Source organism: Pyrgilauda ruficollis, unplaced genomic scaffold (genome assembly GCF_017590135.1).
Source record: "Pyrgilauda ruficollis isolate IOZ18807 unplaced genomic scaffold, ASM1759013v1 scaffold20, whole genome shotgun sequence".
NCBI classification, from domain to species: Eukaryota; Metazoa; Chordata; class Aves; order Passeriformes; family Passeridae; genus Pyrgilauda; species Pyrgilauda ruficollis.
In genome coordinates this window covers 2,923,042-2,934,690 of record NW_024519207.1, presented here as the reverse complement: position 1 = coordinate 2,934,690, position 11,649 = coordinate 2,923,042, and the positions used below count along the sequence as shown (strand labels likewise).

Below are 11,649 nucleotides of genomic sequence, written 5' to 3'. Positions count from 1 at the left end.
GGGCGGCGGCCGGGGCGGGAGCGGCGGCGAGCCGTGCGAGTGTCCGAGGCGGCCGCTCCCCCGCCTGCCTGGACCCCCGCGGGCCCGGCCTGCCATGGTGAGTAGCGGGGCCCGGGGGCGGCAGGACGGGCGGGCGCGGCCGGGGAGCGCAGGCCGCGGCTTTGTGAGAGGCGGCAGCGCCGGGGCCGGGGGACGCTGCGGCCGCGGCCGGAGCCGCCGGTAGCGCTGGCAGCCGCCATCCCCCCTGAGCCCCGCTGTGCTTGCGGGGCGCGGGCGGACCAGCAGGGCCTCCCTGCCCCGGGCTGCGGTGCCCGGCGGAGCGCTGAGACCCCCGCCGAGGCCAGGGCCGGCGGCTGGCTGCAGTGCCGTCGTTTATGGGCGATTCCCCGCTGGAATTGCAGAGTGGGGTTGTAACCAGGAGCAGCAAGGGAACCTCTGCCAGGTGAAGGGACAGTGGGGGTGAGCGCGGGGCCAGCGTTGGGGCAGCCCCTGCGCTCGACAGACCGCCCAGCCCTGGGGCTGAAACGTGTTCGTGGGGCTGTGAATGCACTGAGCACAGATCGCTTGTTTCTTCCGGCTTTCCTGCCTTTCGAGAGTCTGGACGTGTTGGATCTACCAAAAATCCTGCTCCTGGAAAAACCTTTGGCCATGAAATACCAGGTTTGAAGCATGGGCAGTTTACCCAGGTCTTTTTGGCTGTGTGGATAGCAACCTTCCAGTAGCTGAAAGGGGTCTGCAGGGAAGCCAGACAGGGACTCTTCATCAGGAGCTGTAGTGACAGAACAAGGAGTGATGTGTACAAACTGAAAGAGGGGAAATTTTGTTTAGATATTGGGAAGAAATTCTTTACTGTGGGGGCAGTGACACAACAGGGAGGTTGTGGATGCCCTAGTCCTGTCAGTGTTCAAGGCCAGGTTAGGTAAGGCCTTTGGCAACCTGGTCTAGTGGTTGGTGTCCCTGTCCATGGCAGGGGGAGTTGGGACTAGATAATCTTCAAAGTCCTTTTCAACCCCTTAACATTCTATGATCCTATGTTACCTACTGCTCATGGAGGTCAGGTGTTGCTCAATAAAATGTATACAATGACTCTGTTAGGTTGCGGTTTCTCTCAGTGGAGTGAACAGATCATAGCTGCTGCAAGGAGGATCTTCCATTTCCCTTCCCTCTGTGTGGGACTCCTTTTAGGGCTGATTCAACACACCAGTCTGGCAGAAGGCTGGTGAAATTGATCATAGGGGGTCCTGACACAGACCGGGGCCCTTGCCAAGGAAGGGAGATGTGACCTCTCCTGACTAGCTCAATTACTTGTAGAAATGTATCTTGACTTGGTCAAGTCTTATTTAGAGCAGTTACACGCCATTGCAGGAAACTTGTAATTCAGGGATTATCTTTTTGGTTTTTTTTTTTTTAAGCCTGGTGAAATTCTGGTTTCACTTTCAGCATGCTGCTGGCTGATAAACTCAACTTCTGTGCTGAGAAGCATGCTAAATGAATTTTTGTCTGGAGTGTGGAAAAAAGCTACTGTGGTTGTTTTTGCTTTTATGGTTTGATGTTATTTGTCATTCTTCTTCCTAATGATAAAACTGTGCAAGTTGCTATTTCTGATGGGTGACATCTGTTGGGTTTGTACCCACAGATGCTTTTGGTCCGTGTGCTACAAGTGGGGAATTTCAGGGCCTCCCAAACCTGGGTCAGAGGTTACACAGAGAAATTCCCAGTGGAAAAGTTGAAATGTAGCTGTAGTTCATCACACAAATACCAGGTTGCTAAGGGATGTTTCAATCCACAGACAATTTACTGTCTGAAATTAAAGAAGACAGAAGTTAATCTGTCCAACCAGTCATACAGGTCTTCAGTATTTTTGGCTTGGCATATCTGGTGTTGTAAGAGGGGGAGAGGGGAAGTTTGTAGACCTGCCCATTTATATTTTTAAAATCCCATATTTTTAATGATGTGGTATAAAGGTTTTGAAATTCAGTTATATTTATAAAGCATAATTATGTAATTTGGTAAGTGGGGTTGAAATGCAACAGGACAGTTTTAGTTGGATCATGAAGCCTTTTTGTGTATGTTTTTTGTATTTTTAGGAGTGTGAAAATCTTCGGTGTTTGTCCTGCAATTTTTATGGAAAGTGTTATAGTAAGCATTTTCTGCATTGGTTTGCAGTTCTTGCTGTCAGGCATGCAAAGCTGCTTTTCCAGCTCCCTAACTGGGAAGTAAAATCCTGCCTGGTAGAGGAGATGGACCAGAGCAAATATTTTCTGTCCTGTGCATTTCCATTTACTAAGAGATGGAAAACTGTCATTTTAGTTTTGTAGTTATTATCCTCTTAGCACATGAGCAGAACTGATCTTTGTGCTGCTACTGTGGCTAAAAGCTATGAGTACAAGTTGGAAAGAGAGAGCTGCTCACAAAAAGGAAGATTCAAGAGCGGAGGGATGAAATTATCATCTTCCTGTCATCCCATTATTTTTAGCATTAGGAAAACGATGGAAGAGAAACATTGCTTTGAGAGCATGAGAGGTGCTTCAAAACTGTATTCTCATTCTCCTCACAGAAAATGAGGTTTCTGAATGGGATCTGTGGGCTTACAGGAAGCCCATTAGTTAGAGTTATTAGACCTTTACTCTGGGACTTTTCCCCAGTTGTAGTGGTGGCTTCTTTTGCCTCCTGACTTTAGTTCTGAGTAAAAAAGCTGGCAACTTTTCCAAAGTTTCTTTTTTCCAGCAAGCACAAGAATATGTGGAGGGGCATAAGCACCTAAGCATGGTAGTCTCAAGCGTTCTGACTGTCGTGCTGTTGTAGGAAAGTTGGGATTGGGAGAGAGGGTCCCGCTGAGGCAGGGAAGTGCCGTTGTGAGCCAGCTTCGCTTTCATTGCTGGGCTTGTTAATCAGCCTGGAGGCTCACGTTTAGTGTGCCTGCAGCAAGAGAAGGGTCAAGTCCTGGGCACCTCGCTAAAGGGGGCTCCCAGACCACCACAGGCCCCCAGCCCCCCACTCATTTCCTGAAGGGCTCTAAGGGCTCACTGTGCGTGTGCCAGCAGCAGCAAATGGTGTGAAAAATGAGGGGATGTGCCCTAGGGAAACTGTAACAGGGAGGGGATCGGTCCTAGGCTTTTGTTGATCACAGATCTGGACCATACACAGTGGCAGGACCCATGTGGGATCTAAGGACTGGTGGTCTTTTCCCTTCACTTTCTCTGTTTTCCATCTTTGCTCTCCTCTCTTGTTCTATCCCACCAAGTGCGGCAATCGGGTTTTACCCCTTGCTCTGTGCTGGAGTTTGCTGGGAGAGTCGGGAGCTTGGTAAAGTTCACTGTAAAAGTCAAGAGCTTGTTAGCCAACACTTCTACAACTGAATAGCGGGATGGCTGTCAGAGTTAAGGTGGCTATATAATAAAGGACAAGAGTTCCCTGACACTGAACTGCTGTCTTTCTTCAGTCCACTGAAAAGTTCTACTGAATTTTCGGGTTGTGACAACCCCTCCTCCTCACTTGAAAAGCATGGGAAATTTGCTTACACTTCTCAATAATAGCTTTTACTGTGAAGTCTTACTGGGACTATTGGTCCTTTTGTGAAGGAAAGTCAGGAGTGACCTCACTTTTCTTCCTGATAGTGAACTTTGCTTTCCTTGGATCAGTGGTATTGTTTTTATTGCTCTTCTTGTCCTGTGCAGCATGGATCTTCCCTTGCAGCTCTCTTCCTGGCTCCCATGTTTTCCACTTCATATTTCTTTGAGGGGACAGAAACCTTAGAAATTACATCAAACCTAATTAGGAGCTCATTCACAGTACTTTGATGCACTTTTCTGTGATGTCTTTCAATTTATAAAAGGAATTTTATTACATATATATGAATATATGTTGTATAATACGGAAGGAATTTATGCAAGGGAAGCATCTCTCTAATTATAGCTCAAAATGAAGTTTGAGAGCTTTGGATGATACAGACTGTCACCTATTTTGGTCTTTATTAGCTATTTGTTTTCTTAGAGCATGCTGTAAGTTACAAGGTGTTTGCATCTGAGAACTTGGCTTTAGTTAGAGGCAGGGGGAGGGTAGTGCGCTGGGTCCCTTCACTGAGACTTTCCAGTAGGAAGGATTACATGATAAATATTCTTCCTGTAGGTTCTCTCCACAGAAAGAAATTACTGGGGTGTGAATGCTGTGAGAATGGAATTGGAAATAGAAATTGCAGATGAGTAAAAATGTTTAACAGTTTTGTTTCATGATGAATTATCAAGGATTATGGGCATCTATTATTTGAAGTATTTTAACTTTGTGCTGAATGGCTCAATAGTAACACATTCAGTTGGTTATTTAAAAATACTGCAGGAGCAAGCGAAAAGCTCATTCTTTAAGTGAGTGGTGACTCTCCTTTGGCCTTGCAAGTAGAGCAGAAAGACACATTATGTATTCTGTAGCAGCAAAAAAACACTGCAACTGGGCTTTTTCAGTCACTTTTAGTATTGTCTATAGTACCAGTGTGTGGGTTTGAAACTGGAAGCTTTGGATGAGTGGAGCAAGTAGAAAGTAATCAAATCTTAGTAGAGTATATTTGCTGTGTATCTTCTGTGCAAATCCCATTTCTGTGTATTGCATCAGCAAGGAAAGATGTAAGACTTGCACTGTTATTATGAGTACATGAGTTACTTTCTTTAAGAATCCTTGCTGAGATTGGCAAGCGTTCTTTTCCAGCATTTCTAATTGAGCGTCCAAAAAAATGGTTCTGCTTGAGCTTTGCACCATTCTTGCACCTGCCATTTGCTGGCCAGGCACCACAGCTAAGGGAGACTGGCTGCAAAAATCCAGCTGAAGCGCTGTCTTAAGGATACTGGAGGAAAAAATACATCCTTTTCTCACTGAGACATGTCTCAGATGGAGATTGTTTTTTGTATCGTCTCCTTGAGGGGGAAATAAGTTTTGTAAGTACTGTTACCATCTTTTTTCTCTTTCCTAGGACATGATGGAGCTCCTAGAGGAAGATCTGACCTGTCCCATTTGCTGTAGCCTGTTTGACGATCCTCGTGTCCTGCCCTGTTCACACAATTTCTGCAGAAAGTGTCTGGAAGGAATTCTTGAGGGAAATGTGCGGAATGTGCTTTGGAGGCCATCCCCTTTCAAGTGCCCCACATGCAGGAAGGAGACTCCTGTCACTGGAGTCAACAGCTTGCAGGTCAACTATTCCCTGAAGGGTATCGTGGAGAAGTACAACAAAATCAAAGTAACTCCAAAAATGCCTGTGTGCAAAGTGCACAGCGGGCAACCCCTTAACATTTTTTGCAGGACAGACATGCAGCTGATCTGTGGGGTATGTGCCACCCGTGGTGACCACACAAAGCATGTTTTCTGTTCCATTGAAGAAGCTTATTCCCAGGAGAAGCGGGCTTTTGAAACCTTGTTTCAGGGCTTTGAAACTTGGCGTTGTGGAGATGCCCTCTCACGGCTGGATACCTTAGAGACCAGCAAGAGGAAAGCTCTGCAGATGCTGACGAAAGATTCTGATAAAGTGAAGGAGTTCTTTGAGAAGCTGCAGCACACACTGGAGCAGAAGCGAAATGAGATTCTGTCTGACTTTGAGACCATGAAGCTTGCAGTGATGCAGGCCTACGATCCGGAAATCAATAAACTGAACACGATTCTGCAAGAGCAGCGGATGGCTTTTAACATTGCGGAGGCCTTCAAAGATGTGTCCGAACCCATTATATTTCTGCAACAGATGCAGGAGTTCAGGGAAAAAATCAAGGTGCTCAAAGAAACCCCTTTACCTTGTTCCACTGTGGACATCAGTCCCACAATGAAGAGCTTTGATACCAGCCAGTGGAATGGAATAAAGCTCGTTGATGTGGACAAACTTTCCTTGCCTCAGGAAAGCAACACATTCAAATTCAAGATTCCCTCAGTCTTTTCACGCAGATTTATAGTGAACTCTCTTATTTTCTTGCTCATTCTTGCTGTCACCAGAATGTCCTTTGTGGAGTCAGTCATTGACAATCTCCAGTACTGGAAATCTCAGTTCCTTACAATTTGCTTGTCCTATTTGGCAGATACCGTGGAGATAGCAGATCATGCAGTCTTTTACTGGGAACAGATGACAGATGGAGCTTCACTGTTAAGAGAAAAGTGTAAAAACTATACTCTGGTTGTACTGGATAACGTCGCACAGTTTGTGTGCAAATATAAACTGTTGTGAAGTGTCTGCTGGAATATAAGAACTAAGAGAGATCTGGGGGAGAAAACATAGAACCTCTTAAATTAATTGGTCTTTTCAGACTTCCAGTGAAAACATTCAAAGGTTCAAAATGATTCCAAAACATTCATAATGTTCACATAGTTTGAGCACTGCTAAACCAGAAAATGAAATGGAGCTTTGAAAAACACTTTGTGGATTCTTCTTTCAGTGGCGATTATGGGAATATTACTCACTGTAAATCATTTTTCTTACCAAAATATAGGGCCAAACTGTACCTTTAGTTTGATGTTAATGTAATTGTAAAGAATAAGGTAAAAGATTGTAGTTTAAAAAAAATTCTAACTGGGAGATTGTTTGGAAAGAGGAAGAAGAGTTGTGACTGAGGTGAGCACTGTGCTGACAGGTTTGCTGAGGACTGTCCTTCCATGCAAAATGCAGCATGCATAATTCACATTCTGGAACCAGCTTCTATCTGACAATGTTACTTCTCTCTGAAATAGCTATATGTTTTGGTTTGGTTTTGTGGGGTATCTTTTTTATATAACCAAATATTGTAATTACCCTGTGCATTCAGATTACATGTCCTATACAAAAATGTGTCTTCAGGGCAAGCATAAATTCTAGAGGTAACGATAAGAACAAGCTGCAGGACAGTATGTGCTTTGCAGATAGTTCATACTTTGCAGTTTATTTTTCCAACATCAAATTGTCGGGGTAGCTGGGCTGTTTTGTTAGTTCCATGTTTCTCTGAAGCCATGCTTTCTTAAAAACTGGCCTTAACATAAAGAACTTAGTGCAGTGAAAGGCATGCAGGGGTCTGCCACAGGAAGGCAGCCTGGGCTCTAGCCCTGCAGAGGTGGCAGGCAGAACAGCTGCTCTCCTGTCCCTCTCTGCCTCTCCAGATTGCAATTCCAAAAGCCAGGAAAAATGACTGGATGATTCCTGGAACAGGTTGTGGGATGCAGCAGGTGTATGGATGTTGGTGGTGTTTGAAGAACTTGTGTAGGTTCTTCTGCTGTTGCTGCATTGTTGTGTATCTCGTTTCAGGAGCTATTTGAATTTTCTGGTTGTACTGACTTGGCCTTAGATACAGTGATTTTAAGGGAATATTAAACTTGAGTCCTCTGAAGTGCCCTTCTTCCGGAGCATACAGTACTGAAATGTCTCGCCTGAAGCACATTTAACCTCTTTTTGCAGTGGTCGTACGAACAGCAGTGTATGGAATGAAAATGTTGAACTGACATTTCTAGAAAACAAACATAATGTGTGCCATCCTTTGGGAATATTTGTTTGCCTCTCTGAAGGTTTCATAAATTGTGACAGTCAATTCACTGTATTCCAGTAGTCCTCGCAAGCTGTTCATTTCAAAAATAAAACATTAAATTCCAAGAATTCAAAGTCTCCAAGCAACCAAACCCAGCAAACAAAACTATTGTACATGATATTTACATCTTTGTTGCCTGGGAATCCTGTTGCTGCTCCACACCTCACTCCAAACACTTGCTAAAAGCATGCAATGGTTTTTGCAGCTGCCTTGCAGTTTAGGAAGGATCAAGTCACAGACATGAGGATCAGAGAGCTGCGATTCCTTAGTGGCTGAGGCAGCCATGAGTAGTCGAGAGGTGGTTGTTCTGAGTGTGGGAGGTGTGAGATTCGTAACCCGGGCTTCCACCTTGCAGCAGTTCCCTGAGTCCAGGCTGGCACACATGGTGAATGACGATGACCAGGAATTTAAACTGGTGAATGGAGAGTTTTTTGTGGACAGAGATGGAGCTTTGTTTAGTTACATCATGGACTTCTTGAGGACTCTCCAGGTGTCCTTACCACCTGATTTCTCAGACTATCAGAGGCTGCAGAGAGAAGCAGAATTCTATGGACTCTACCCCCTGGCCAACCTCCTGAGCCAAGAACATTTGCTGAAGCCGAGGTTGGAGATCTTGGAAGTGCGTTTTTCTCTCCAAGAAATGCATGCCTTTTTCCGGATCTTTGGTTCCTGCAGTACCACCATTGAGGCACTAGCTGAGCAGATCACTGTGTTTACAGGGCAGCAGCCAGGACAGGGCTGGAACAGCCCTTTTCTTTCCCAGAAACCACTTGTTCCACTTCCTTTGGAAAGACCCTCGCATCATGATATGGTTTTTCTGTGTGGTACTGAGTATTCTGCTGGTGACCAGTTCGTGGCCAGGTACTGTCCCTAGAGTGACTTCTCATTACAGACTTTGTGACTTGCAGTTCATGATGTGCACACTACGTGCTAGCAAAGCTCATTTTAAAGAAACCGTAAGAAAAGAAATACATTTCCTTCTTTCTGTTCAATGTTATCTTTTTCTAGTTCTGAAACACCCAGTTTAATTTGTTACACTGATTTGCCTGTTCTTCAGCTTCCTAAAGTACTGTTCTTGATGTTTGTTTATGAGCATTTTTGGGTTTTCTCTCTCTCCAATTTCCTCCTCACTCAGTTTAGAATTTCACAGTATCACCTTCTACAGAACATGAAAAACACAGTAAAATGAAGCAAAGGAAACAAAATAAAGAAGTAAAATAGTGGGTGGAAGCCTAAAATCTCTACTGGCTTATGGTGCAAAAGGCTTTCACATGAGAAACAGCAAAGAATGACAGGAAGGGTTAAAAATTCCAGTGGAACTGAGACAGCTTTTCGGGGACTGGAAAGCTTTTGTAGAGCTTTTTATTAGGGGGAGGGAGAATATACAGATTATTAACTATATGCTTCACAGTGGGTTTCTTTGAATTCAGAGCCAGGTTCTGTTTTTATTAAGATAACTGTGTATCAGTAATTTGTGTGATAGCAGTATCATATTCTAATGACTATTTGGGTTACTTGAACTATCTTTTTCTGGCTGTCTCTATTGTATGGAGACATGTTCTTACTGTATAAGAAAATGTTAACCTATTTCGTCCTCTGTGGCTATTAGAATATCTGGAATTTTATGGAAATTTCATTGAAATATTTCAAAAAATATTCTATTTGAATATATGAACCAACACAGCAGTCTTTTGGTTATTTCTAAAAGAAAATAAACTTTATCTTTCTTCCAGATTTCTTTGGCTAAGCAATTAGAATAAAAACTACTTGGCATTTGTGAAGCAATATATATTTTTGTGTGCCAAACCTTAACTTTGTAACATATGACTAATTTTAGTGGACTAGCAATTGGTTGAGTAGGTTATGGCAACTTAAGTAGTGGGGAAAATATTTCTGACTTTTTCATTTATTTCTTCAGAATTGGTAAAAGTTTCCCTTTGCAGATCAATAGAAAAGCTGATCTTGAGTAATGAAACAAGTAAAATTTGATTATGTTGCCTTGCTGAATTTCTGTCTCCTTAATCTCTGTAGTGACATGGACTTTTTTGCCTTTTTTGTGCTTTCCATGAATGTTTGGTGTACTTGCCTGTGAACTGTGGAACAGTTTCACCTGTCAGTTTATACATTTTGTAATAGTGTTTTTACCTGACTTCTGCTCCTCAGAATGTCTGGATAGATTCTTACACTGTACTTTATATCAAATAAAATCTTTTGAGACCATGTGAAAATGATTTTCATATTTGTTACCACAAGACCTGCTGTACAAGGTAACTTTGCAATAAATGTCAGTGTTTGTAGAGAGAGATCCTGTGTGTTGGAGAGTGATGCTCTTGGGGTGAACGTGACTCTTGCTGTCCACTGTTTACTCTTACCTGAAAAACTGTTGCAGCGTTACAGAGTCTGCTGCTTACTTCTCCTCTGTTGAGACAAGATGGGGGTTGTCACAGATATTTCTTAAGAAAGTAAGTTTTGTGGTGGAGGAGGGTGTGAAAGGAAAGTGCTTCTTCCCCAGCACAGAACTGGATGAACTGAGAATTACTCTCAATGAAGGAAAGAGTCCAGTCGTTCTTTATGGAAAAAAAAATATCTGGAGCTTTGGTTGCTTTAAACACAATGCAGTTGTGCTGATCTGTGCTGTAAAGAAGTAGTTAAAGTGTGTTGTAACTGTTTTTTTGTCCCTCTGATTTTAGGTATGTTTCCATAAAGCCTGATAAGAGAAAGCTGATTAATGGTACTAACGTGCTAGGCCTGCTGCTTGACACTTTACTCAGAGATGGATTTCGCCTCATAAGCACCAGGACAGCCGGCAGTGAAGAGAAGGTTGAATGCTACACTTTTGAAAGGATGAAGAGGGCAGCAGGCCTTGCCATCATGGAGAACCAAACCCCAGGGAGCTCTGGGGTAGCACAGGCAAGGAGAAGCTAAGTACAGAAAGGGAAATAAGGGCTTTTGCTTCCATCTTTTGAATGTAGAAGAGGGACGTGTCAGCACTAGTGACCTTTTTTTTTGTTGTTTTGGCTTGTTTGAAACTGCAGCTATTGAAGGAAGTAACCAACACATTTTCTTTCAAATATTTAGGGGAAAAAAATTACTTTCTTGCCTTTTACTGCTCTACCCTCTTTAAGTAAAAGAAGCCCAGATTCAATACTGGGTTTGTGGACCAGATTTCAGCAATTCCAAGAGTTTTTGTTTTTTCTCTGTGGCTAAAATTTACATGAGGACTTATAAAGCATCAGCCATCCCTTCCAGAAAATTGTTTTTATGTTCTGTGCTAATCTGCAAGTAGGTTTTAAAAACATGGTAATATATGAAGATGATGCAGCTGTCATCCCAACAGTTAGAAGTGGCTGGGGGAGGAATGCAAGCCCCAATGATTGATTAGTGCTTCCACTCACTGACTCTCTTGCACTTGGCTGAGAACAGTGTAAGGGGAACATCCCGAGCTGTGCTGCTGTGTGGCTTTGTGAAAACCATCGCTGAGGTCTGTGAAATAATGTGTGACTGTCTCTTGTCCTCTCCTCCCATCTGGTGGCATTAAGATGCTCTTTGGTTCTGAGAATTAAATTATAAAGATCTTTGTGAACAGAAGGTCAGTTAATTTTTAGTGCTTTCACCACAAAAAGGATGAAAATGTGATGAACAGCCCTTCACATGAAAGAGTTTGTTCAGTTTCAAACAAAACAGTGCAAAGGATTTTTTAGTACTTGTTAAGTACAACACTGTTAGAAGGCTTAGCAGAAGTGGCTTTAAGAGCCTTGTTAGTCCTGTCAAACCTTTGTAAAGATGAAAAAAATTAGCTCAGGTACTGAGAGAGGTAAGTTAATGAAGCTTTATAAATTAAGAATCTTTTGTCCTTCCATCAAGGCAGGGAAGGAAGATAGCAGTAACTTCAGGGATTCGTTAGTTGCATCTCAATTTTGTTGCTGGTAAAACACAGAATTCACAGAACCACACGGTTGGAAGAGACCTTAAAGATCATCAAGTCCAACCCATGCCCCGACACCTCAACTAAACCATGGCCTCGAGTGCCACATCCAGTTATTCAGTCTGTTTTTAAACACATCCAGGTATGGTGGCTCCACCACCTCCCCAGCCAGACCATTCCAGAACTTTATGAGTCTTTCTGTGAAAA

General features: G+C 43.3%; 2 protein-coding genes across 3 annotated transcripts in view; both read left to right on the top strand.

Annotated features, from left to right (window-relative positions):
- TRIM13 (tripartite motif containing 13) overlaps positions 1–6,193 on the top strand; it is a 6,514-nt gene extending 321 nt beyond the window's left edge. Inside the window, exons 2-3 of one of the 2 annotated variants that reach the window (XM_041467052.1) lie at positions 1–97; positions 4,961–6,193. In XM_041467052.1, the coding sequence (XP_041322986.1) occupies positions 95–97; positions 4,961–6,193 (1,236 nt within the window). In that variant the 5' untranslated portion in view covers positions 1–94. The remainder of the gene's footprint in view (positions 98–4,960) is intronic. The other variant, XM_041467051.1, reaches the window with a different exon arrangement.
- A 1,277-nt stretch (positions 6,194–7,470) lies between these two features.
- Positions 7,471–11,146, top strand: KCNRG (potassium channel regulator). The gene is made up of 2 exons (XM_041467053.1): positions 7,471–8,378; positions 10,208–11,146. Exons 1-2 carry the CDS (start codon positions 7,801–7,803, stop codon positions 10,440–10,442), a joined length of 813 nt encoding a protein of 270 aa, XP_041322987.1. The 5' UTR covers positions 7,471–7,800; the 3' UTR covers positions 10,443–11,146.
- The last annotated feature ends 503 nt before the right edge of the window (positions 11,147–11,649 follow it).